Here is a 26164-nt window from a genome sequence, read left to right as displayed (position 1 = left end):
CGCCCGCGCTGATGTTTTACAGCTGGAGGGCGGTCGTAAGGTTGAATTCGTTGGTTTTTTGGACTGCGTTAATCTAGAGGAGACCCCCTTCTTCTAAAGTTTCTTTGCAGGGGTAGAGTCAAGGTTGCCACAGTCAGGGAAAACCTGGAAATGTCAGGGAAAAAGACGAAAATATCAGGGAAAAATTGTTAAATCATCTTTATTTGCTTTCTGGAACAAGTTTGACGTTTCGAACAAAAAATTTAGCCTGAAAATTATTTCTAATTACGTATTTTTAACCATCTGGCATATCTTTAATTGTCAGGGAATTTCACCAAAATATGTCACGGAAATGTCAAGGAATTTCATTTTCTAAATTATATGGCAACCCTGAAGAGTTTTGCAATCTCGAGTTTTGGATGGCATATACACGCAAGAAAATTATACAATTCGCAAGATTTTTTGTAAAATCTTTGGTCGCATCACTCCCGGATTTTGCACCTTCATTCCGTCGTTCGTTTCCTGTCGTGCGTTGATTTCCTTGGTCCATTCGAGCAAATAATCTTTGCAGCCGGTAAAAGTGTAATATCTCTTCCTCTATGGGAAATCTAAGAAGCAATTTAAACCGCCTTCAATATATCGTGTATGCAATTTGGACAGTCGTCGAGCACGAATTGTTGCATCAAAAAATCCTTAGCAATCAAGAAAGGCGCTGTGCCAATCGTGACGTTCATGTGATATGAACATGAAGGGATTCAAAATTCCTTCAATATTTCGCGTGTGCAGTCAGGATTAATTAATACGTTACTATGATTAAGGCCGATTCTTGAAATTGTGTGTTTGGCGGGTTGATATAGATGACATAGATTAGTCGGCTATGTCATATCGCTGCTTTATCGTGCTTATGTCGGGTAGAATTTAGACAAGCTAAAGGCACCTCTTGAGCTTGCGGTAGCATTTTGTTAACTTTTCCCGACGTAGGCACGACAAAGCAGTACTGCTCTCTTCACTGTCACAGCAGCACTGCTCTCTTCGCTGTCACAGCAGTACTGCTCTCTTCGCTGTCACGGCAGTGTTAAAATGTTATTCTGGGAGTTATGCTTACCTTGGCAGATGGGGCCGACCCACTGTCCTTTGACGCACTTGATCTTGCAGAGCCGGACGTCGGAGGTGAGGCCCGCGGGGTGGCCCAGCTCCGCGGTAAACCTCACCTCCGTCACGGTGCTATAGTCGATGGCGTAACTCTCCCGCGCGATCACCCGCGTCCCGTTCACCGAGAGCGTCGCCGCCGGGCACCCTCCCAACTCTGGAAAAAAACAAAAAAATCCATCGGTTACACACATTAGTCGATGTTTCTCAAGCTATGGACCGCATTAGTACTTACTTGACCTTATCCAAAAAAAAAAAAAAAAAAAAAAAAAAAAAAAAAAAAAAAATACTAAGAAGTGACCCGAACTGTAAGGTGGAGAAATGGTGCTGGGTCCACACCAAACAAAGCCAAGAAGTTCCTAAAATTAAAATTAGAGTCAAAATTAAATTTTTTTGAACTCTAATGCGTACCAGTATGAAACACGAGGGGGGAGAGTGTTTAGCTCATGGCAGTTTGCATGGGAATATTAAGTTGAAGTCACGCTGAGAGACCTATACCGGTTTGGGGCCTTTTGAGACCTCACCAGTTTCAGATTGGTACGCATTGGAGTTCAAAAAATTTAATTTTGACTCTAATTTTAATTTTTGGAACTTCTTGGCTTTGTTTTCCCGACAAAATGGTGTGGACCCGGCACCATTTTTTCATCTTGACCTCATCCTTATAATGGGCCTGTTGCAACTTTTGTTAGATCAATAATGGATAGAGTTGATTAGAAAGGAACCAACCCTAATTTTCGAAAAAAATTGAGTTAAGAATGGATTTGAGTTTTAATATTCGTATATTTTCTCCTGGCGATAGCTGAAAGTCGAGTATCCCAAGATGGAAAGATGGACCAAGCCATAAAAGATCGAAACCTGCAGGGAAGGAAAACTATTGCTATGTTAAAAAGGATTCTTTGGGATCAAAGTATCTCCAAAGAAGAAAAAGGGATTGATTTATAACACAATGATCAAAAGCATTCTGACCTACGGCATTGAAGTGTGGCCCATGAGAGATCGTACCAAAAAGATTCTTCAGGCAACTGAGATAAACCTTTCGCGAAGATCAGCCGGAATCTTGAGGAGGCATCACGTAAGGAACGAAAGAGTGCGTGAGATCATGAACGCCGAGTAGAACATCGCGCATGAAATTATGACCAAACAGCTTGTCTGGTTTCAGGGCATTCAGTCACCGATTTTTGTCCGCACACCCGTTTTGTCCAGTTTTTTTTTTTTTTTTTTTTTTTTTTTTTTTTTCGTTTATTTGCTATCCAACAATGTTTTAACAGAATTGAAAATTACATCAAAAGAGTAAAAATAAATAAACGCAAGAGGTTTTCTACAAAAGGTTAATTAATCATTATTGGGTGGCTGCCGGAAACGCCATCGGGCATATGTTTTTGTCCAGTAGTTTACGTCCACGCGTGAAATAAGCAACAGTGACTTGGTCCAAGTGTCATATTTTAGTCCGTGTGTAAAATTATATTGACAATAATGAGATGAGAGAATTGAGGGAGACGAAAGAGTTGTTGTGGTAACTCATTTTTTAAATGAAATGTTATTTACTTATTTTGATCAATCTTTTTAAATTGTCATGGGTGAATATTTGGTTTTATTTCCATCCTTAATATTTTCGATGAAAAATAAACCTTATAAATACTTTTTTTTAATGAAAATGTTACTTTATTTTAAGAACATTTACATTTTTAAAACGTGGCAAATATTTGTAAAACCTTTTTCAAGCGATGACATCGATATTAAAGTCAATGAGCAGTAATTGTGTTGAAAGAAACTATGCACAAATAAATAAAAGAGGGAAAAAACCGAGAAGCACGCAAACTTCGGTTATAGCCCATTTTTACATCGATCTTTCTGAGTCAAATACGTCCGATTTTTAGCGTTTGGTTGCGCTCACACCACGGTGCAGCACAGTAAAAGCACAAAATATAAAAGAAAAAATTAATGTGCTTTGGAAATCATTAAATACGACAAGGAAACACCTTAATTTTTACAAGACACACATTAAATTTTCCTTTCATGTATGTATATATTTTTTTTATCAATTTAAATTAACGTAATCCATGCAGAGTGTGCAAACATATAAAAATCATGAGTTGAAAAACGCTGACTTCGCGAGTTTAAATAATAGTCCCTAGCATAAAGCGGAGTGATGCGACGTGCTGCCAGCACGAAACGCGCACCGGGCGCCTACAAACCTAAGCAGATACTACACGAATTGCGCAATGCTTGAGGTATCCCTTAGGTTTGTAGGAGCCAATGCGCGTTCCGTGCTGGCTGGCTGGCCGCGCCGCAGCGTGCCACGTGCCACGGCGCTTCACTATTTCACAATAGAGGTGTTGAATAGTATCATACGAAATTGAAGGCACTCCAACATACCAACAATAAGAATGACAGGCCTCCTCTAAGAGTACGGAACTTTCCTTGCAAAATAAGTCGAGATAAGAGAGATAAAGGAACATTCTTGAGTATGCCGTCAAGAAGACTTTATTTTGAATCAAGAATAAAATAGGTGAACAAAAGCGGGTTTCTACTTGATGTAAGTGACTTTCCTTTTTATAAAAGCATCTTGTCGGCCATGTTGAATATCATGTAGTATCTTAGTGCACAGAGGTTGGATATAGCGACACCACTGACGAAATGTTCACCTATGCCGCTGTATCGTTTTTGAAGCGAGAAGCTCAAAACAACGCAACTTTCTTACTCAGATTTTGAAGTTAGGAGTGCATTTCAAACTCTGCCAAAGAGCTCATCGTGATTTTTGCGGCATTCACTTATGGAAACATATTTTATTTTTGCCCTCGCAAAAGTTTGCAACAGGCCCATCGCTCAATTAAATTTAGCAATAGCTGATGTGGCTCGGTTCCTTTCTACTAAACGCAGTCAAAATCAGGTTTCACTTTGAGAGGCCGCAATTACGGTGTCCCTCGGTGATATTGCGGATGGATGGCGGATAGATCAAAGGTCTCCTCGTGGGACGGGCGAAGGATTCCATTTTTCCGAGTTGCAAGGCCGTTGAATCGTCAGCGTGCAAATTGAAATCACTTAGCGCGGGAAATTGACGCGACTTTCACGGGAAATGGAACCTAATGGAAAAATTATTTCGAGAGTCGCACAGTGGATCGAGCTAATCACAGAGGTCGGACGTGAAATGTGTGACTGAAACTGCAAATTTTGATGTTTATTTCATCACATTTTAAATTTTAAGGGTTGCCTCTTGGAGAAAATGTCTCGAGGAGACCAATAGAACCACTTTTAGAAACTCAAAACGTTGTATGAACGGTGTTATGAGCTATCAAAGTTTCCAAATTTTGTCCAACCTCTCACACTGACTCCATCCACTGTCCGTCGACTGAAGCACTTAACCGAGCAAAATCCAGGCGTGAGATTGTAGGCTGCAGTGCTAAGGGAGAACGCCGTATGAACATTCGAGAGTTGCCAAATTACCCCGCATGAAAAATATATTTTTGAGAGCAATTATGCGTATTTTTCCTTGAAATTTTCAGAAATTTTAGACGAAATTGAGAACAAAATTGTCTGAAAAAATCGAAGCAAAAAATTTCAATTTTCCCAATAAATTAAGTTTTTTTAAAGTAATGCGGCAACGTCTGAAACAACCAACCGCGGGCTGATTATTCAAATTGATAGGAAAAGAGAAACGCCTTCAAATGCTGATGATACTCCGCAATACACCGGAGCTCGAAAAGTGGTATCACCATAGTTGCTTGTATGGTATGGAAACCGTAAATTCAATTTATTTGATAAGCAAATACAATGGATGGAACAATGGGGAATTGGCTCGTGTCAGAAATTTGATGGATTTCATGTTTAATGGGAAAGTGAACTAAACACGAGGATAAAACAAAGAAGCGCCCTCAAATGACGATATTCAAAATGTTGGCGTCCTAAGTAACAGACAATTTTCCTGAATCTAAGATAGGGATTTTCGGACTTCTCTAGCACCTAGGAATCGAAAACAATTAATTTGGTCGATAGGACAGAACCAATGTTGAGCGATGTAATCTTATCTCAGATTCTCACCGTGCAATTGTTCCTTGCAATCGAAATTCGTGTTGAATCGCGTTTCGTGGATCATGAGTTGATTCATGATTTTTCAATAATAAATTGCTATGAATCAGCACGATTATCTTTACATACTTGTCTTTAGAATTTCGACCTGATGTCATGTTCCAAAATTTTGGTTTGGACATTTGAAAATCAACGCGTCAATAATATATCGCCCTCATCTCAAATTTATATATGAGGATGGCGTAGCCCGTTTTGCCTCAGCCTCCAGACACACACATCGGGATCTTCGAAACTTCTCTTTGACTTTTCTGCCTTGCTAAGGAAAAACGCCGTATGAACCTTAAGGCGTTGCCACATTTCCTTTCATAACACGCGATTTTTTTTGTAAACTTAAACATATTTTCCTCCTAATTTTGCAGATGATTTTGATCGAAATTTCACCTAAAGATTCTACAAATTTCAAGGAAAAATATTCATAACTTTCCTCAAGAATATACATTTTATCGAAGGAAATTTGGCAACATTCGAGAGTTGCCAAATTTTCTCCGATAAAATGTTTATTATGGAGGAAAACTATCAATATTTGAAGCAAAGAGAACGAAAACACACCAACTCGGTAGCTCTAAAATCCTCAATTTTCATTAAGCACAGTCAATTTTCATAAAGGTCATTGAAGTTAGCGAATCTGTTCCAACTTGGACCTTTAAAGTGTCCTTAAGTACTTGTCTTTTGGCACCAAAAATCTTTTTCTTTGACTTACTTCTTCACCCACTATGCAGTTATGTGTGTGTCTTCATTATTTTCATTTTTCCGAGTTGGTGTGTTTTCGTTCTCACTAATTCATTTTTCCTTGAAATTTGCAAACTATTTAGCTCAAATTGCAAGCAAAAGTATCTGAGCACTCGAAAGATATATTTCCACAAATGTTCTTGAAAATTAATGATTTCTCAAAGGAAATTTGGGAACGCATTGAGGCTCATACGGCGTTTTTCCTCCGCGTAGCAGTGTTCTGAGACAGCACTTTTCCCGGAAAGATCGATCCTTCGAATGGCGTTTGGGGGGGAGGGGGGTTATAATTTTGAATCGACCATACGTCCCGCCTCCTCCACGGACGATAACACCCCGCGGAACTTCAACCGAACGCGGCAGCCCCATCGCTCACCAGTCGCCAGACGTGGAGGCCTCTTCAATTCTGGATTTATCCGTCACGTCACACCAGTCACTCAACCCCCCGCCACCGCACCCCCCGGTGGCGTCATCAACCATCCCCGACTCCCGCGATTCCAGGAATCGCTCCCCGAAAAACACATTAACTCCCGGTTCCGCAATCCACATCCTCCGTCGCTGTTGACTCTTGCTCGGGAAGATCCCCCCCCGCCCCCTCCCAGCCTCGCAACGCGTGCCCATTCTCGCCCCCCCCCCCCTCGGCCCCCGTGAACTCCGTTGCCCCGAGCCCATTCAAACGCGGTGTAATTGATTTCGGGCTCATTGTTTCGCACTTACGCCCTGTTGCCGGGACGGCGGGTTCGAATATTCTGACTCTAGCTGCCGTAGTAGCGAAGAGAGCAGTAAGTGCAAAAATGAAGTTTTTAGAAATCGGGCTCAGAAGCGTCTGACCGGACGATTTTATTGAAAGAAGCCTCCGTTCATAGATGGAGTAAACACAAAACGCCTTCAATCGGGAATGATGCTATGCAATACAGGGAAGCTCGAATAATTGTATCTCTCTTTCATTTGCGGAACTCACATTTTATATCCTCCTCGAGGACACTGCCGTGATATCGAAGAGGGCAGAAAGTGCAAAAATGAAGTTTTGAGAAAACGGGCTCAGAGTCGTCTGACCGGACAATTTCATTGAAAGAAGCCTCCGTTCATAGATGGAGAAAACACAAAACGCCTGCAATCGGGCATGATACTGTGCGATACACGGAAGCTCGAATAATTGTATCACTCCATCATTTTCAGAATTCACATTTCATGTCCTTCTCGAGGACACTGCCGTGATATCGAAGAGGGCACTAAGTGCAAAAATGAAGTTTTGAGAAAACGGGCTCAGAGGCGTCTGACCAGATTTTAGTGGAAGAAGCCTCCGCTCTTTGTCAAATTACCTACCACTAATCGTCCGGAAGACTCCTAGAGATCGTTTGGATGACTAAAATCTACTGATTATATTTCATCTACAAAAAAAGCGTATTTTACATTTTCATGCTGGGTTATTGTCAGGTAAGACAGCCGTAAGTGCTGTCTTCTGCATGATTCTGTGGTTGCGTTTTGGACACGCAACCAACACATTTTCAGATTAAATGTTGGCAGGAGAGGGCAGCACTTTATTCGAAAACACTGTTTTCATTGGCTCTATGGAGGAGTATTGTCACTTACTGCTGTCTTGCCTAAAACCACTCCATTTTTTGCGCACTTACGGCTTTCTCATATGTCTCCGATACAATTGAGATCAATTTTGCTGCTTTAGCTATTTCAGTGATTTCTTCTTGAAGAGATCGGACGAATTTTGAAGGAAATTCGATTTCGAAAATTTGACACTTACTGCTCTTTTCGCTATCTCGGCAGCTGAGTCAGTTCGTCGCTTTTTTAAGGTAAAGGCGTATCTCCATTTCCGAATGAGCCCCGGAAAGCATGGATTTATCAGTGGCGTGGCGTGAATTGCGATATATCGATTGGTCGGCCATTTAAACCTATGGAAAAGTATCGATAAACAGGGTGTTCGCAACGAACGCCTAAATAATCGATTCTTTACCACAGCTTCAAACGGGGAAATATCGATAATCGATCTTTCACGCCACGCCACTGGATTTATATGTGAGGCAGGGCTGACTAGGAAATTGAGATACGCCTTTACGTCAGAGAGGAGACGAATTAAGCTCGTCGGAAAAAGAGCGCATATGAGGATTTCCTACGTTGTGCGCAGTCGATTAATTTTTAAACTGAAAATTTAAATTAAACCAAGTCAAATAGAATCCAATTTTATTTTAAAATGATATAGTAAAATGTTCACAAAAGTAGAGGAAATTCAATTTTGAATTTTTTGACCAGAGAAAATGTTTGCCAAGAGCACTTATGGGTGGTTTCACGATAACTGGAATAGTTTTGTCGCGCCGTAACAGACAACACATTTTTCGGTCATATTTTTTGTAGAAATTGTAATCGCACTCGAATTTTTTCGCATTAATCCTCAAAGGGTTACGTAATATAACGCTTTTCGACGATTTATCGCTCTACTTTTCAATTTTAATATATAAATGGCCGAAAATGTGCGGTCTGTTACGCTGACTTTTTACCGCGTAACAAACATCACGATTTCGGAATTTACATGATACCAGTTGAGAAGTAGATCAATAAATCATTAGAAAGCGTTATAATACGTAACCCTTTGAAGATTAATGCGAAACAATTCGAGTGATTATCATTACTACTGTAAATATGACCGAAAAATATGTTGTCTGTTACGGCGACCAAACTATTCCAGTTATCTTGAAACCACCCTCATATTGGAAAACGCGGGGATGCGGATGGAGGTCTTTGCTGCCGGGCTAAGGAAAAACGCCGCATGAACCTTCAGGCGTTGCCAAATTTCCTTTGATGAAACACGAATTTTCTGGTAAACTTATGAATATTTTCCCTCCAATTCTGCAGACAATTTTGTACGCAATTTAATCTAAAGTGAAAAAAAAACACTAAAAAGTGGCCCGAACTGTATGTAACAAGGTGGAGAAATGGTGCTGGGTCCACACCATTTCGCGGGGAAACAAAGCCAAGAAATGCCAAAAATTAAAATTAGAGTCAAAAATAAATTTTTTGAACTCTAAAATTTTTGACTCTAATTTTAATTTTTGGCTAATTTTTATTGGCTTTGTTTCCTCGCGAAATGGTGTGGACCCAGCACCATTTCTCCACCTTGTTTAATCTAAAGTATCTGAAAATTTCACGGAAGAATATGCACGAATATTGTCAAAAATAGATGATTTTTCAAGCGAAATTTGGCAACTCTCGAATGTTCATACGGCGTTCTTCCTCAGCACGGCAGTTTGGGCCCAAAAGGGCAGCCAACCCCCTATCCCGGCTCAGTCTGGTCCACAATTCTGTAGGATCTAGTTTTATTTTTGTATGGATTTGGCACATCGCCTGTGGTCCAGTCTGCCCACAAGAAATCCGGTTCGCCGCAACCAGGCTTGCTAAAGAACTTAACCCATTTTCCCCGCGAAATGAACATCCGCCGAGATCGACACGAACGTTACCTTTCCGGCAGTCGTCGGTCCGACATTCACGCACTGATTCAAAGCGGGATTTTTCCACGTCGATGGTTTTTTCCGACCGGGGCCGACAAACACTTCCACGTAGTATGCGGTCGCAGCACAGATCAACAACATTAGAATCAACGCTGCTATCGTGATTGACAGCTTTCCCATTTTTATTCACAAGAGAAAGGGCTCAGATTTTATTTTTCCTTAAGCAGATGCACTTGAGAGTTCCGAACGGAAGGAGGTCGGGAAAAGGCGATTTCTAAATTTTGAAAAGTTAGTTTTGAGAACAGGTTGATTCACAGCAATGAAGTGACTGCAAACACTGAAAAAAAAGTGGAAGTGGGATTGACCATAATGGTATAGTAAAAAAAATATGGTGATAAAAAGCCAAATAATGGTCGATTAAGCATCTAGATGAAAGTGAGAATCATACTCGATATAAAAATTACCATACCCGGATTGTAAATATCAGTTAGGTGTGTCTGTCCATCGTTTAGGTATTTCTCACCATCAGCTGGTATTTTTTACCATACGATGAGTTAAAAGTATGGAATAACATGGTAACACTTGCGTTTGATATCTGTAGGCATCTGTATGCGACTGGTCATGGTGTTTGTAGGTTAAATTTACCATACTGGTATAGTCAGCGTGGTGAGACTCCCGCTTGACTGCGCTGCGGTCTGTGGTCCGCCATTTTTCGTTTGTCTGTTTGTCAGTTATAAATTTATCACGTTGAGGGTCGGAGTCCGTGGCTGTGTTTTATTGATCCATATTAATCCATGTGAATCCACGCGTAATTTGCCCAAATTTGTGTTCGAATTGTCCCTAAAGCTACCGTCTTCTCTTCGAATCTATCTATATTGATCTGCCACATACATTTTCTGAGATTTTTTCGTTATTCGTATCGACCAATTTCTGGAGGTTAGGAGTTGCTACAATGAATCTGGCTTGCAAAGTGAAGGAATCCTGAAAATTTGAAAACCTTCGCAAAGTTGTTCTGCAATCCAGTGAATATCGGTTCTGTATAAAGTCATTTCGAAAACATAAAAGTGCGGAAGTAATTTGAAAATAATCGACTAGAAGTGATTTTTGAATACTTCGTTCGTAGGTATATCTATATTCTTGTTAAAATTTTCGAAGCTCAACATACTCAGATGAAGAGACAAATGTGCGTGGGATTGATGTTTAACTGTAACTTTAAGCAAAATTTGGCAGCTTCCTGCCCCACCGTGAACCGTGCGATTGGATTTTCATGTAGTGTCTTTTTGTGGGTATATTTTGAACTATCTATTTATTATATGCAATTAAATTTTCCGTGGATCTGATTTAGTCTGTAAATGATACCTTAACGCGAATAACAAGTATGGTTTTGGTATCATTTACTTGAAATCAGTGAAGCAATTATCTGCTATTTCTCGTTGAAACTGTCTTTAACTGCCATTGATTGTGTATGTAACGGAATTTCTAAAAGTAAGATGTAAGTAAAATATCCACGACTTTCATCAAAAGCATTTAATAATATAAGATGAGTGATTTTAGAATCTACAAGGTTTGTCGCAGCATCTGGATGCTTGAAATTACCATACTAGTCAGTCGGGAACGCCACACTGGCACTGTGTCGCATAGTGTCAGCCGTATCGTGTTATTTACCATACCGTATATTGGTAACTATGCTGCAGCTTCACTGTGTAAAAAATCAAGTAGACAGTATGGTAAATAACACCCAAACTCTGGTAAATCCCACCGATTATTTTTTTCAGTGAAGACGTTATCGTGATTGACTGCTTTTCAATTTTTATTCACATCGAGGGAGTTCAAATTTTCAATTTTTGAACCGAGGCACTTCAAAATTGCGAACTGAAGGAGTTTAAAAAGGGAATTTTCTGAATTTTGTGAAGTGACCATTAAGAACAAGTGGATTCACAGCAATGGAATAACTCCTTCACAATGGAATTGACTTAACGGTGTTAACATTGTCACTCTATAGTTGTCAGTGATAGGTAAAGCAAGGGAGGAAGAGAATTTTTGAATTTATGACATGATGTCGGAAGAACGATGACGTGAATGCGTCGCCTTCCGGACGATGGAACGTAACTCTATTCCAAGGTTGCAAAATTAACTCAAATAATTCATTTTTTACAAGATACTACCTGCGCAATTGTTAATGTTCAATACTTTTCTGATTTTCGCAAGAGGTCAGAAAAAAATTCAGTGAAATTGTCGATTTGAAATGCCAAAGATTCTCCCGGTAAAAATGCAGGATGCGAGCGAGGAAATTTGGCAACATTGAAATGTGGTTATGCCCTTTTCGTGGAGGAAAGAACGAATACTGGTGGAAAACAACTTAACAAAGTTGTTTTCCATTCGTGTAAACAGAGAAAGTTTAGTGATCCTATTTATCTTGATTGATTTCCGACACCTCTGTGTCGACACAAGTGCATCATGCATGCAAACAAGAGCTGCATTTTATATTCGGTGGTATCGATGGTGAATGTAGCGAACCACGTACCTCGAGTTGCGATGTTGCAAATCTCCTTTCACATCTTATATCCTGAGGGAGGTCTTCTGATCATAGGTATTTCATTTACATTTTTGTTCGACTTTTATTCGTTCTTTACAATATTCTTTGAAAAACGCGGGCCAAAATGTAAAGCTGCATGTGGCCTTTTAGAATAATAAAATCGTAGAGGAAATTTTCAAGCACGTCGATGATATAGTTCCGTGGTTTTACCATCGATATGTTTCCGTCATTCAAGCGCGATATTTCCTGATGTGTCATGCAGAACGTGTACTTTCCTCATCCGCGAAAATTTTCCCCAATTTTTCGTATACCTACAATATTTCCACAGGTGCTTAGAGGTAGTGAGGGGGATAACGACCCCCCCCCCCCAGCTTTCCCATTTTAATGACAGTATGGCTGATATCACACGAGGAATGTTCCAAAAGCGGACGATTCCGCTCAGGAATTTATGATACAAATGATATATTATCTTTGGTAGAGAGTGGTGAAGTAGCGCGCAAAACTGAAGACCTTTTCGACTAGTGACTAAGTTTCACGTAACTTACAACAACGCGTGCCATGTAAAGGTGGTTTTCAGCTGAAGGGACAACATTCTTGTTGGCACTTTTTATTTCTTATCAGATTTCTTTATAATTTTTTTCCGATGGTCCACTAACAAGGTTTGCTAGAGCAAGATCATTTTCTGAACGGACGCCACGAGGGACTCTATAGTTATTCTATCATTTACTCCCTTAGTCTACAAGAGCCACGCATTTTAACCAATAGGATCGCTCCGTATTCCGTATGTCCCTTTTGTCTATCAATTGATCAAATTCATTTTTTGTTTTGTCTATCAATTTCATCAAAATCAGCCCGCTGTAAACTGTAACCACTTTGGATCTAGAGTCCTGACTCTTAAAAACATCGACAAGAAAAAGTACTCTTGATTCAATCAGAATCTAGCTTAAATCAAGAACCAAGCCTCTTAATTTAAGCGGATTTTGTTTTGATTCAAGCAAAAATCCAATTGAATTAAGATTACTTTTTCTTGTCATTGTTTTCAAGAGTCTGGACTCTAAATCCAAGCTACTTTTTCCCCCAGTGATATCGGTGAAGAAATGGATGGGATAACTTTGTAACAGTAAGACAATTACAGTAAACAGTCGGTCAATTGCGATAATCAGTGAAGCCCTGGAGCGGTTTATTCAGCCACCTTATGATAGTATTAAATGAGTGCCAATGATGCCGCTGGTGTTGGTGCTCAGTTTGTGATTTCAAAACGCCTTCAAATGCTGCGATACTTCACCACATTACATAAGAGTTTAAATAGTTGTTTCCACAGCGCCTGCTGTTTTGCGCGGATCGGAACCAGTCAAACGTCGTCTCTGGACCTTGTACCGCTTGTAAATAGGTAGTATTCTATTCGTCTCTGGTTCACTCTCTTTAGTTTTTTTGGTCCCTCTCTTAAATTTCTCAATTAACTTGAAAATTAGCCCCATCAAGAGTACTTTTTCTTGTCAATGTTTTTAAGAGTCTGGACTCTAGATCCAACAAGTTTTTTTTTCCAGTGCGAATCTGTGATCAGTGAACTGATCCACACCGACTATCATTCTTTTCCATCTGTGTAGCTCTGTGGTCTGTGGTCCATTTACTCCAGCCTTTTCTATTCCCTCGGACAGCAGAGTCACAGAAGTACCCATAATTCACCCAACCCCACTCGCTCCCTTGTGCTATGCGTTTCTCACCCCCCACCCTTTCCACCCCACTCCTCGCCAATCACCCGCTGGAGCACAGTGCTCACGCTGTAAAAGATCCGGGGTCAAAGCGTTTAATATCCATTAACCGCCGCTTCCGGATCGGGTCGGGCTGGCACGTGAGGGTGTTTGCCATTCGTCGACGTCCACGAGCAGCGGCGTGTCGTGTGAGTTATCGTCGACGTCACGGCTTGACGTGACGGGAGCGCGGTGCCGTGCCGTCGGGACGTCGCCGTCGCGTCGGACCGCTGCCGCCGAAAAGAGCCGAAGGAAATTCCGGCTTATCCGAGTTGATTAAATTTTCACCCGCACTACGCGTCGCACGGTGGGAGAGATCGGATTTTTTTTTTGTTTTTAATTTTATGCAGTACTACCCTGATGGAAATATTTGTGTTTGGGTGTTTTTTTTTTTTTTTTTTTTTTTTTTTTTTTTTGGGGGGGTTAAAATAGCGAATAAAACACGAATCAATCCAAATGTTGTGTTGATTTTGGTGCAGTTTGTGGTAGCATTAATGCTAAAAGCAATGACACCCAGTTCCATAGTGTTTACTGAAATTTAATTTTGGGTTTTCCTGATAATTTTCTGATATTTTAGACAAGATTCCCTGATTTTCTGCGCAACTAAATTGACTAAATTTCGTTTGATTTAAAAAATATACACATTTAATGAAATATATCAAAAGTTGGAAAAGCACTCGAAAACTGCTTGGGGCACTCAGAATTCCCTGATCCATGACCGATTCTCCTGCTATTTGCCAGATAACATAGAATTTCCTGATACTACTGATATGTGTCTTGAGTTACTTTTAAGTAGTACGTTCAGTGAAACTTGAGTGAACACAAATTTTGTATTGATTTCGTTACAGTTTGCGGTAAATTTAGCGCAGAAAACAATGGAGAGACTGAGAATTTCCGGAGTCAACCAAAAATATGGGTTGTTTTGTGTTGAACTTTATGTATTATCCAAACTTTTGTAAAATCCCAAATTAAATTTTAGTAGACATCCTTTAACTGGGCTTCTCAGTGCCTCAAGCAGTTTTACAGTATTTTTCCAACTTTTAATTCATTTCATCAAAAAATGTTCATTTCTGAAATTAAACGAGTTTCAATTTAGTCGCGCATACAATCAGGAAATCTCGTCTAAAATATCAGGAAATTATCAAGAAAATCCAAAATTATATCTCAGTAAACACCCTGTATCCGAGCTTTTTTCCCAGTGTAAAGTACGACAACGCCGAAGCTCACGACTCGCCCAAATGAATGGCATTCGGCGCAACGGCGTGGCGTGAATTGCGATGTATCGATTGTTCTGCCATTTAAACCTATGGTAAAGAATCGATCATTAAGGTGTTCGCTGCGAACACCCTGCTTATCGATCCTTCCTTATAGGTTTAAATGGTATAATAATCGATGTATCGCAAAGCACGCCTGAGGGGGGGGGGGGGGGGGGAATCGGAAAGTTCTTCTGGCCGCAGGCCGAGGAAACCTATTCCAACTCGTTAACTTTCATTCAGGAAATAGTTGGAAAAACTTTGTTTCGTTTTCCCGGAGAATTCATGGCCCTCACGTCACACGCGCGGTCCGGAGACAATATAAACCCCCGCTATCCGTGCACGGAAACCGACAACACTCATTGTTAAGTTAAAAGTGCTAAAAGCTTTGTATCCCGGTTCCGAAGTTGAGAGCGCGGAACTTGTGTTCCCCGCGCGATAACAATGCCGCTCTCCTCATCCGCGCGGCTTATCAAGTCCCGATGGGCGTCGCGGAAGTTGGTCGTTGCTGGATCGGAAGTCGGGTTCTGATGGTTGTTGCGTGTCGGCTCAACTGCGCGCATCTTGAGATCTTTAGCGAGGTGTTGCGCGCCCCGATAATCGCGTTAGAGTTACTTTTTGTTCTATTCAGGAGGAGCGGGAACTTCGATGCAGCTAGCCATTTGTACGAGATTTTTCTTCAACGTCGTGAGAGGATAAGTCCGAAGTTTGGCAACGCTGTAACGTCAAAAATGGCTCGATTTTGGAAACCGATGACTGCTCGAAAGATAATCGGCGCGTTTTGCAGAAAGGAACACACATCAGCTATTCTACCGTGCTGTACAAGAACGCCGTATGAACCCTCAGGCGTTGCCAAATTTCCTCCAGTAAAATACGAATTTCTTAGAAGAATTGTGTATATTTTTCTTCCAATTTTTCAGACTATTCTGTTCGCAATTTGATCGAAAATATCTTTAAATTCGAGGAAAAATATGCTTTTGGAAACACTTCAATCGTGAGAATACTGCTTTAAATATGCCTATGAAAATATAAAAATCGACTTATGGGTTTTTTCTTTTTATTTTTTCTCTTACCGAGTACACATTTTCGTCGCCCAGAGTTAGAAAACGAACGGTCATCCCACGAATCCGACAAATGTCAGTCGGGGGAGTAGATTAAAATCACACCCTGCGCTCCTCCGACTCCCGCCCTCTTCATCTTCACCGCCGGCTAGGGGTGTGGGTCGAATCACGCGCTATATTAGATTCCGACACTGCGCGCCGGGTGGAGGAACTGTCTGTCCTCATAACCGAAAACCACGTAACTGCTTCGAAAATCCTCAGCGGGAACGTGGTTTTTGCCATGACGGCAGCTGTCGACATGTCATCCGCCGGTCCGGCTAGGTCCCCTGCGGCCACGACGTCCCGCAACCCGCAACGCATCGTCGGATCGAAGCGTGAACTATCGACAATCGATTTTTCCCCATTTGAAGCTATGCTAAGGAATCGATTATTAAGGTGTTCGTTGCGAACGATCTATTCAACGATCATTTTCCATAGGTTTGAAGGCAGATCAATCGATATATCGCAAAGCATGCGGCTGGATCGAGACGATCGGGTATTACACATGTCCCACGCATCTGGATCGGATATTAGGGTTATTTCAGCGGAAATTGCCGCGTCAGGCTGCGACATCGAGAAAAATGGGGTGGTTTTTTGGGGGGAGGACACGGGGCTTGAAGTTGAATCGGCAGCCCTGGAGACGGGAGGTCCCACAGGATGGGTCGTTTTGATTTCGTTGAAAATGAGGGTCAAGGTGGGGTGGAGTGGCGGAGGGTTTTTTTGCAATTTCCCTCGGTTGAAGAGAGAACGGTGCTCGAAGATCGCAAAAAAGCGCGAAATAAAGATTTCGAAGCCTTGGGTCTCCTTGTGGAATAGTCATGGGTTATTATGTTTAAAGGAATGGATTCAACGCGAATTTCGTTTAAAAAAAGGAGAAACTGTGATTGTGAAAGTAATTGGATTGAAAATAACGATGTGCGCATTGGAAAAGTCACCCCTAACTTGAAAAAATTGCGTATTTTTAAGCTTCCTTCTAAATGTTCGATATGTCAAAGATTGCTTGAAAAATTGCGCAATTTTGAGCTTCCTCTCAAAAAGTACAGTGTATCAAACATCATGATATGCTTAAGCGCATCGGGAAAGTCACGCCTAACTTGATAAAATTGCGTATTTTTCAGCTTCATTTAAAAAAGTACACTGTGTACATCATAATATTCTTGAAAAATTGCGTCTTTTTTGGCTTCCTCTCAAAATAATACACTTCCTCAAAAAAAGAATGTATGTATGTAAAAAGCCGCTTTAATAACGCTTTCTGGTGCTCTCTGCGACACCTAGCCGTCAGAAACAAAAATAAAATACAAATATAAAAAAAAAAAAATATGATGCAATCTTAAATGATATCTTATCAAATATCTTTAAGATGACAAACTCCAAAATAAATATTCATATGTCGAGTTGTGAATTTTTTATTTTTGTCCACAGAGGGCAGCACCGTGCAACGGCGACATTAAAGAGGCTCGCGCAAAGGAAGTGCATGCTGCAATCTGAACGCTGAGACCGGTGATGTATTAATAATTAATGCGGACAGAAAACCAATCATTTGTTCCTCTAAAACCGTCCGTCCTCACTCTCCATCCTCGATCCGAGGCAAAAACGCGCGCTTGACCCGCGCCGCGAGTCCCGAAAGCTGAGCGAGCGTCGCCGCGGAAATCCGCGCTCGTGTGAGAGCAAGATGCGCCCGAATTGACTTAACTCACAACCCGCACAGCAGCTACTTCCTTGCCGGATGGCTGCGAAATTAAATACGCGCCTAAACATATTGAAGGGGTCTTGGCCGCTACGCGGCCCAACCTCGAGACCTCGCTTCGCGGCAATACAAATCACGGAACACAGTTCTATAATCGGCCTGATGCAAAGTTCAGGCGGAACAAAAAACAAGCAGGAAGCTCCAACGCATTCGCGTCGGAGAGCGGCTCTGGCGACAGTAGTTGTAGTCAAGAATGAGGGCCTAGACACATTTTGTCACTCATGTACAATCCGACAACTGTCCATTCATGTTTTCTAACTTAGCAGATTTACGTAGCCGGTGTATAAATGTGTATTGGCCCTTGATATGCAGAATGCATGCCACTATCACTTGTTGTATACTTTTAATTTTCAAGGCTCTTTCGAGCTCCGCATCCTAAAAAATTTCTCCCACAGTATTTTTTTTAACTTGTCGTTGTGATTGGGCGCCAATTTCTTTCAATTGAGTCATCATCTTCTTTTTTTGTCAAATAACTAGTTTGTGCAACAATAAGACTGAAACTGACTCTAACTGAAATTTTGTCTTTTTAGATATTTGGTTATTTTGTATTTATTAGATTGTATATTTTCACAGCCCTGTGATAAGAAACTTTGGAATGCATGGTTGATAAGTCGTTTAGCGAGGCTGCAAAAAATTTGCATTTTTATATCTGAAATTGTAGGTAATGGTTTTGAATATCGAATTGCGATACATTACACGGTTAAGATAGGGCTATATGTCTTGTCGTAAGCGGCGACATAGAGTCGATGTCATTTCAATAATCGCCCCGATGGCCACGGTAGTTGTGTGCCGTCTGCCCACGTAGCAAATGGGAGGCGAAAATGGAAGTCATCAGTGCATCGGTGAGTGTTGAACGTGAAAATTGCGCGGGCCGCGCAAATTTCGCGATCATCGATGTGTCGGGGCTGAGCATCCATCATTTTCTATCTTGTTTTGAAGCTATGTGAGTTGTGATAAAGTACATAATTTTTTTGTATTATATTACTGTATAAATAGTGTAAAATTTGTACAGAACTTTGTACAAAATAGTTTCTTGTAAAAAGTGTGGACTACTGCCACGTCGTTTCCATACAAACTCCCAATACGCCGCAAGTACCACAAATGCCCATGTTAACCAAATCACCTCATCATCCATTTTTTAAGGACACAATTTTTAATTCAAATCAACTTACTTTATCAAAACTCCAATCGTTTATCAAATAACATATATCGAGTCATTTTAACAAAATCAAAGACGGCATAATATCATTTATCACACAGCCAAAAACCTAACCTAGAAACCACGATGTTTACAAACTCAAATTGGGGAACACTCATTGGTCCAATAATAAAAATTGATTTGCCGCCTTTTTTCTTTGCAAGCAAAACGTGTGAACATGTCTGAAAATGGGATCGGGCGTCAACACTCAACGATGCACTGATGACTTCCATTTTCGCCTCCCATTTGCTACGTGGGCAGACGGCATTAGACGTTTACGGTTTCCTTGGTAACCTTTGTTTGCTATCAGCTGATATCGAGTAATATGACTAGGAAGCTCCAACCCAGTGGTTGGAGCTTCCTTAACCGCGAAAACTTTAAAATTCAAATTTTAAAATTTTGAACGTAAAGTACATTTTTTCCATCACGAGATTAAAGCACAGACAAGTTTTGAATTATTGACTGTATCACCATGATTCCAAAAATACACTACACAACATAGCATTGGCTAACAATAAAACAATATGCAATAAAATAAAGTCATGACAAGGAACATAGCCGAAAATGGCGCCGATTCCCATTAACCAACGCGCGGTCTCTCCAATGTAACATGGTCCAATGATACTCCCCAGCTGGGACCGTCCGGAATAGCAGCTCTAGTGCAAGCACCAGAGCCGCTAAAAGAGTCGTTTCCTTACAGATAATGGCTCAAAAATCGCGATGAGCGCATTGAAAAAGTCCGATTTTTTTTTCTTTTTTCTTTCTTTTTTCCTTTTTTTTTGTGGGATGCGTCTTTAATCCCTACGAGTGATATCAAAATGAGCTCGCTCATACTGTGTCTTGTCCAATCCCGAATCCTGATCCCTTAGAGGGTGCAAGCGAGCAGCAAATCAATGAAAAATCATACATAATTAGTGAGATTCTACATTGTAAGACACTTCAGCTCGCAAAATCCAAGAAAAAGTCTGAAATACACTCCTAAGTTTACAATCTGCCCAAGAAATATTCGTTTTTTTAAGCTTGCCGCTTCAGAAATCAACTATTCAATAAACTGTTTACACGGGAAAACTGCGATTGCACTTGCTTTGTTCCTGAAATGAGCCAAAAGTAGTTCATTTTGTACAGAAATAAGTAGTTCTTCAAGTCCCATCACTCCATTTTTTCACCATTCGGGGATCTATGAGGTGTTGGGAATTAGTTTAATTTTTGAATAATATGGCTCATGTATGCAATATCAGTCTATCTAAACTAAATATCTATCATATACAGATCACAATACGTCTAATTGGAGACAATCTAGACGTAATTACCAAAATTTTAAAGTTCTTTACGAAAGTAAATTTCAATACGTAAGGTAAATTCCTGGTCTCCGACTTAAATAGCCTAGTTGCTGATCGTCGTAACAACATTACTAACTGACTATAATATGCAATCAAGCGCCATTATCTCTGTCTCCTACTTCCGAAACAATGCACGTGTCAGTACTCTGTGTGTGTAAATATGTACTTTTTGAGTGAGCTATGAAAAGTTGTTCTTCATTGCAAAATGCAGTCCAGTTAACACCAAAAATTATTTTAAAAACGAAATTGAAGATATCACTCCAAGATATTTTTAAGGAATATTCTCTGTTTCTTCGATGTGTGCGTGACTGCAATTCCTTTTATTATGTGCTCCTCTACTAAAAAGTTATCGAGGAAAGTAAAGTTCGGTGGATGGGTCCCGGAAAAGTGCCCGGAAACGGTTACTTTCACCACCAGACAACATGGGACACACGATTCCGGCTTCAATCATCGGTGGCCAAACCTAATTTCCCTCCCTCCGCCCTTCACCACACTACCGACCCTCATTACATCCGCCCTGAGGAGTCCGTCCCCTCCCCTACCCCCTTTTCCCGACTCCCCTACAGAGCTTTAGTACTGAAAATTTCACCCGGTCCCTAGTTTTAGCCTATAAAATCTCCGCGCTTTATTGAATATCGCGCAGTCAAAATCAGTGACACGCATCGATGATTTAACTCCTAAACCTCGTATATCGTCCTCGATGTTTCAATATTTTGGCCCCTATTTCATATTTGAAGGAGAAGTCAGTCTGCTTAAGTACTTGAACTTTTTGTAGAATATTATTCATTACGGAAGGAAGAAAACGAAAAAGTGCCGAGGTTCTCCTTAGATTACTTCGATCTGTTTAGGTCGTAAAGTAATGCACTGCCGTGATAGCGAAGAGAGCAGTAAGTTCATTTCTGTATGAGCCACGATTAGCACATGCTTTTCTGTGTCTCGAGGTTCATCCCAGCATGCACTTAATGCTCTCTCCGCTAGCACGGCAGTGCAGCACGACTAAAGGATTGTTACGTCCGAAACCCACACTGGAAAAAAAACACACTGGATCTAGAGTCCAGACTCTTGAAAACATTGACAAGAAAATAAAGGACTCTTGATTTAATCAGATTTAAGCTTAAATCAAAAGGAAATCCGCTCAAATTAAGAGGCTTCGTTCTTGATTTAAGCTTAAATCTGATTGAATCAAGAGTCCTTTTTCTTGTCAATGTTTTCAAGAGTCTGGACTCTAGATCCAATGTGTTTTTTTTTCTAGTGCAGGTAATCGGTGTACAGTATTAAATATTATCAAATAATGAACTGATACATAAGTTAAGTCGCTTTCACAGCGCAGCCTCGTGCTCTGCGACGCCCAATCGCCATTTCCCCCTATCCTCCCAGAGATCATCAGGCAGTTGGCACCTTCTGATTTCCTCCTCCACCCCATGTCGCCAATCTTTCACAGGACGTCCACCACGCCGTCGCCTTCCGGGAGGAAATGACGACATACATTACGATTTTTGTGGGCGATATTATCGCTAATATTAGACGTAAAAACTAGGATTCAGGCGAATCTCATTGTTTATCGTTCATTTATAAGCTAAAACCGCATCTAAACACGATTCTGCGACTTACAACTTACGCAGCTGCTTCATACACACGCCTTTTCTCCTGAAATCCCTGTATTTTTCGCGATGGAGGGGTGATTTCATGCAGCACGTTCTAAATCCAGGTCACTGTAATACTTGACATCGTGCGGTCTCAGACCCGAAACCACTGCTGCTAGATCGTGCTGAAAAATCGGCACATCCTCCCATCAAACCCATTTTAAATATCCGAATTTTATCGTACAATCCGGCGACCTTGCCCGAAATCTACCGATGAGGAATTCTCCGTTCGAGAATTTGCGTCGGGCTCATCTAATGTTTACCGAGCCGTGAACAATAACAAATACCTCGTGACGCGGAGCTCGCGGGGGAGGGGGGGTAGGGGAGGCGGAGGCTCAATCAATCAGTCAATCATGAGGAGGGGCGGCACGGGGAGGGGGTGGCAAATTTGTTGGCCAACTTTGATTGGATTTGCGGTGGCGAAATGTGACGGAATTACACGCGGCGTTGCCAGAACTCCGTACTACGAAACCCGTGTTGAGATCGACGTCGTTTTATCGGGAAGGCTCCGCGCGCGTCGATTGTATAAAACCACCTTTGTGTGCTAGAAACTCAACAGCAGATATACCGTCTCTGCAACGAGATGTGAAATTTGGTCCCTCTCCGGGGAATTTAGCCCAATAGCCACTAGACATAACATAAATTGGACGTATTTAGGTGAAGAAAACTATATCCGTTGTGGCATGAGCCCTGCCACGCATGTATTCTAATGGATCTCAGAGCTAATGTCGGGATGGATATAGTTCCTTTTAATGTACATAAGTCCGATAGACAATTTGCAGGTGTCCGAAATTTTGTGAATTTCATCTTTAAAATGATACTGCTAGGAAAACTGAACATGAGGATATCCTTGGTTTCTAAATTGGACAATTATTAGAGGAATTATGACAAAATAACCTAACATCCGAAAATACACGTGTTTAAAGGTGAATTCGGCACATGACTCCGTCTCAACTTCGTAGAATCTCAGCTTGATTCAAGACTGTATCCAAGGCTATATCGCGACATCTCCTGATTCCAGTGAATTTACTATACAGTCAAAAGGGACTTCGCTGAAAGTTTTCGAGAAAAATGAGGAGAGAATAAATGTATTGTCGCTGTAAATTATGGGACGTCACGGTGTATTTACAACACTTTTACTTCAATTAGGGCAACAAACGAAGCATGACGTAACCTGGAACACGGATTATTAGATAAAGTTTGAGCTGTACATCCGTGTTAAGAGTTCCTCGTCGAATTTTCCACGTAAACTAGGAGTAGCAAGTTGTCCTGTATTTCGTCTCAATAGTTGCTCTTTTATATTTATCCTCGGAATGCACCCAGTGAGAGAACGCATTGTGTTATCTTAATACCATTTATTCTTGCTGGGCGAAGGTTTTGAACAAATTACTTTTTTTAGCACAACAACCCGAGAACTCCATTGTTTTGTCAGGGTATAACTGAGCCATTCCTTGTGAAAACTACGTGTGAGCTTTGGAATGGTGTTCAGTTTGTGCGATTTGTTACTTAATTTGCTTGTCGATTATTTGGACGTATTCCTGTTAAACGGAACTAAGCGCCAAATTGAGTTCCTTTTAGTTTTGAGGATTTTAGAATCCCGAATAGCGCGTTCTGTCAAATGGAACTTTGTGCCATGGAAAAGCATTGAAAGTATATGATGGAACGAGCATTGCGTTCTGCAACACCCGCCAATCCAAGCCTTTGATTGGCTTTGATTTAAAATAAAACCTTCTTGACGGCATACTCAAGAATGTTCCTTTATCTCTCTTATCTCAACTTATTTTGCAAGGAAAGTTCCGTACTCTTAAAGGATGCCTGTCATTCTTATCGTTGGTATGTTGGAGTGCCTTCAATGTCGTATAATACTGTACAACACCTCTATTGTGAAATAGTGAAGCGCCGTGGCACGTGGCACGCTGCGGCATGGCCAGCTAGCCAGTACGGAACGCTCATTGGCGCCTACAAACCTAAGGGATACCTCAAGCATTGCGCAATGCGTGAAGTATCTGCTTAGGTTTGTAAGCGCCAGTGCGCGTTTCGTGCTGGCAGCACGTCGCATCACTCCGCTTTATGCTAGGTCCTATTTAAACTCGCGCAGTCAACGTTTTTCAACTCATGATTTCTATACATATGTTTGCACACTCTGCATGGATTACTTTAAGTTAAATTGATAAAAAAAAAAAAAATATTTATATGAAAGGAAAATTTAATGTGTGTTTTGTAAATATTAAGGTGTTTCCTTGTCGTATTTAATGATTTTTAAAGCACATTAATTTTGTCTTTTATATTTTGTGCTTTTACTGTGCTGCAGTGTGGTGTGAGCGCAACTAAACGCTCAAAATAGGACGTATTTGACTCTGAAAGATCGATGTACAAATGGGCTAAAACCGAAGATTGCGTGCTTCTCGGTTTTTTCCGTCTTTTATTCCTTTGTGCATAGTTTTACGACACAACTACTGCTTTTGACTTTAATATCGATGCCATTGCTTGGAAAAGGTTTTACAAATATTTGCCACGTTTTAAAAATGTAAATGTTTTTAAAATAAAGTAACATTTTCATTTAAAAAAAAAAAAAAAAAAAAAGTATCTATTAGGTTTATTTTTCATCGAAAATTTTAAGGATGGAAATAAAACCAAATATTCACCCATGACAATTTAAAAAGATTGATCAAAAGAAGAAAATAACATTTCATTTCAAAAATGAGTTACCATAACAACTCTTCCGTCTCTCTCAATCTTCTAATTTCATTATTGTCAATACAATTTTACATACGGACTAAAATATGACACTTGGACCAAGTCACTGTTGCTTATTTCACGCGTGGACGTAAACTACAGGACAAAACAGGTGTGCGGACAAAAAATCGTTGACGGAATGCCCTGAAATCATTTTCATTGCGTTTTTAAATACCATAGTGCTTTCTCACGATTTGCGCACGGAAGCGTTGGTCATTTTGAATATTGCGTAACATTCCAGTGTATAAAGGTCAGATTGAACGGCTCCTCTTATGAGATGTCTACCTGTGAAGTAGAATTTTTTTTGAAACGGGAAGCTAAGAAAACGCATATTTCTGACGCTGATTGTGAAATCAGGAGTATATTTTAGATTTTTCTGATGCGCTTATTGTGATTTTTGCCCAAATTCACTTACCCACATATATTTTTTTAGCTTTAGGTTATTTTTGGTCCGTCATCGACCCATTAATTTCATTTGGAAGTAACGGTCATCTAGGATTGTAACGGCCTGTTTGAACCGGCAGGACTACCATGATCAGCAGAAAAACTAACTTTATCTGAGATTATTGCCTGTTACCGAGCAAAAGTAGGTGTGTTATAAAAATTCAATGTCCCAACTTTCTTAATGTATTCGTTGTAGGCATTTAAAACACGTTTAGGAGAAGAAATGTGGAAAAATCAAGAGGACAAGTTCAAATCAAATTTCCGTTTGCCGCCATGAATTCCCGCGCTCATTTACACACTCACACAAGCACCCAGCGCCATACCAGGCTTCACTTTTTCCCCGTGCTTTTATATACGAGCAATCCGTCTTTATGTCTTTGGGCCAGTCACGCAAATCCTTTGCACTCAGTTATTTTTGGCACTTTGCACTTAGTTATTTCATAAATACGTTTAACTATATCTCAAAAATTTTACCACCAAGAATGGGGCGACCCAGTTCATCAATTTTTCACCCCTCTTTTCGCCGGAAAAAGCTCAGAGCTTTCTTTGAAATCCAGTATATTTCAAACTAAATTATATGACTCGAACATTCTCACGCCGTATTTCTTTATTACGGCTTCACACATCGTATAAATCGAGGGGGCGCCCGTAATGGGGGTGGGGGGAGGTTTGAGGGGGGGGGGGTTTGAGGGGGGGAGGTGATTGCCAGTGAAAAATGTGCGTTGCACGCAGCACATTCATGCCTGTGCCCCCTCCCCCGGATTACGTGTGTTGCCAATACGTCACGTCTAGGAGTTCGGTTGCCGATGAGTGAAAGCGTGATTGATGAACGAGAAGTGTTTTTTTTTTCGAGAGTCTATTAACCGACGATCCGACGTTAAAAGTGTTTTTTTTTTTTTTAAAAATGTTGATTTAAATTTTGTCGAGACGGGAAATTAAACATTACGGTTTTTTTACGCTTTCCAATTGGATCAAGTTTTGCAATAGAAGGAACGTCTAGACCGTTAGTTTTTTCATG

The 26164-nt window shown here is 40.7% G+C and overlaps 1 protein-coding gene and 1 long non-coding RNA gene across 3 annotated transcripts in view; one reads left to right on the top strand and one right to left on the bottom strand.

The window, feature by feature from the left end:
* hig (locomotion-related protein hikaru genki) overlaps positions 1-26164 on the bottom strand; it is a gene marked incomplete in the record, with an annotated part of 286062 nt that overhangs the window by 214600 nt on the left and 45298 nt on the right. For both annotated transcript variants that reach the window (XM_072305530.1, XM_072305531.1), the window contains 1 exon segment: positions 1085-1285. In XM_072305530.1, the coding sequence (XP_072161631.1) occupies positions 1085-1285 (201 nt within the window).
* Positions 12438-18815, top strand: LOC140225617 (uncharacterized). The gene is made up of 2 exons (XR_011900638.1): positions 12438-12715; positions 17461-18815. It is a non-coding gene; the product is annotated as an uncharacterized lncRNA (long non-coding RNA).

Source organism: Bemisia tabaci, chromosome 10 (assembly GCF_918797505.1).
Source record: "Bemisia tabaci chromosome 10, PGI_BMITA_v3".
Lineage (NCBI taxonomy): Eukaryota > Metazoa > Arthropoda > Insecta > Hemiptera > Aleyrodidae > Bemisia > Bemisia tabaci.
Note: the sequence above shows the minus strand (reverse complement) of the source record. Positions and strands in the feature narration are given on the sequence as shown.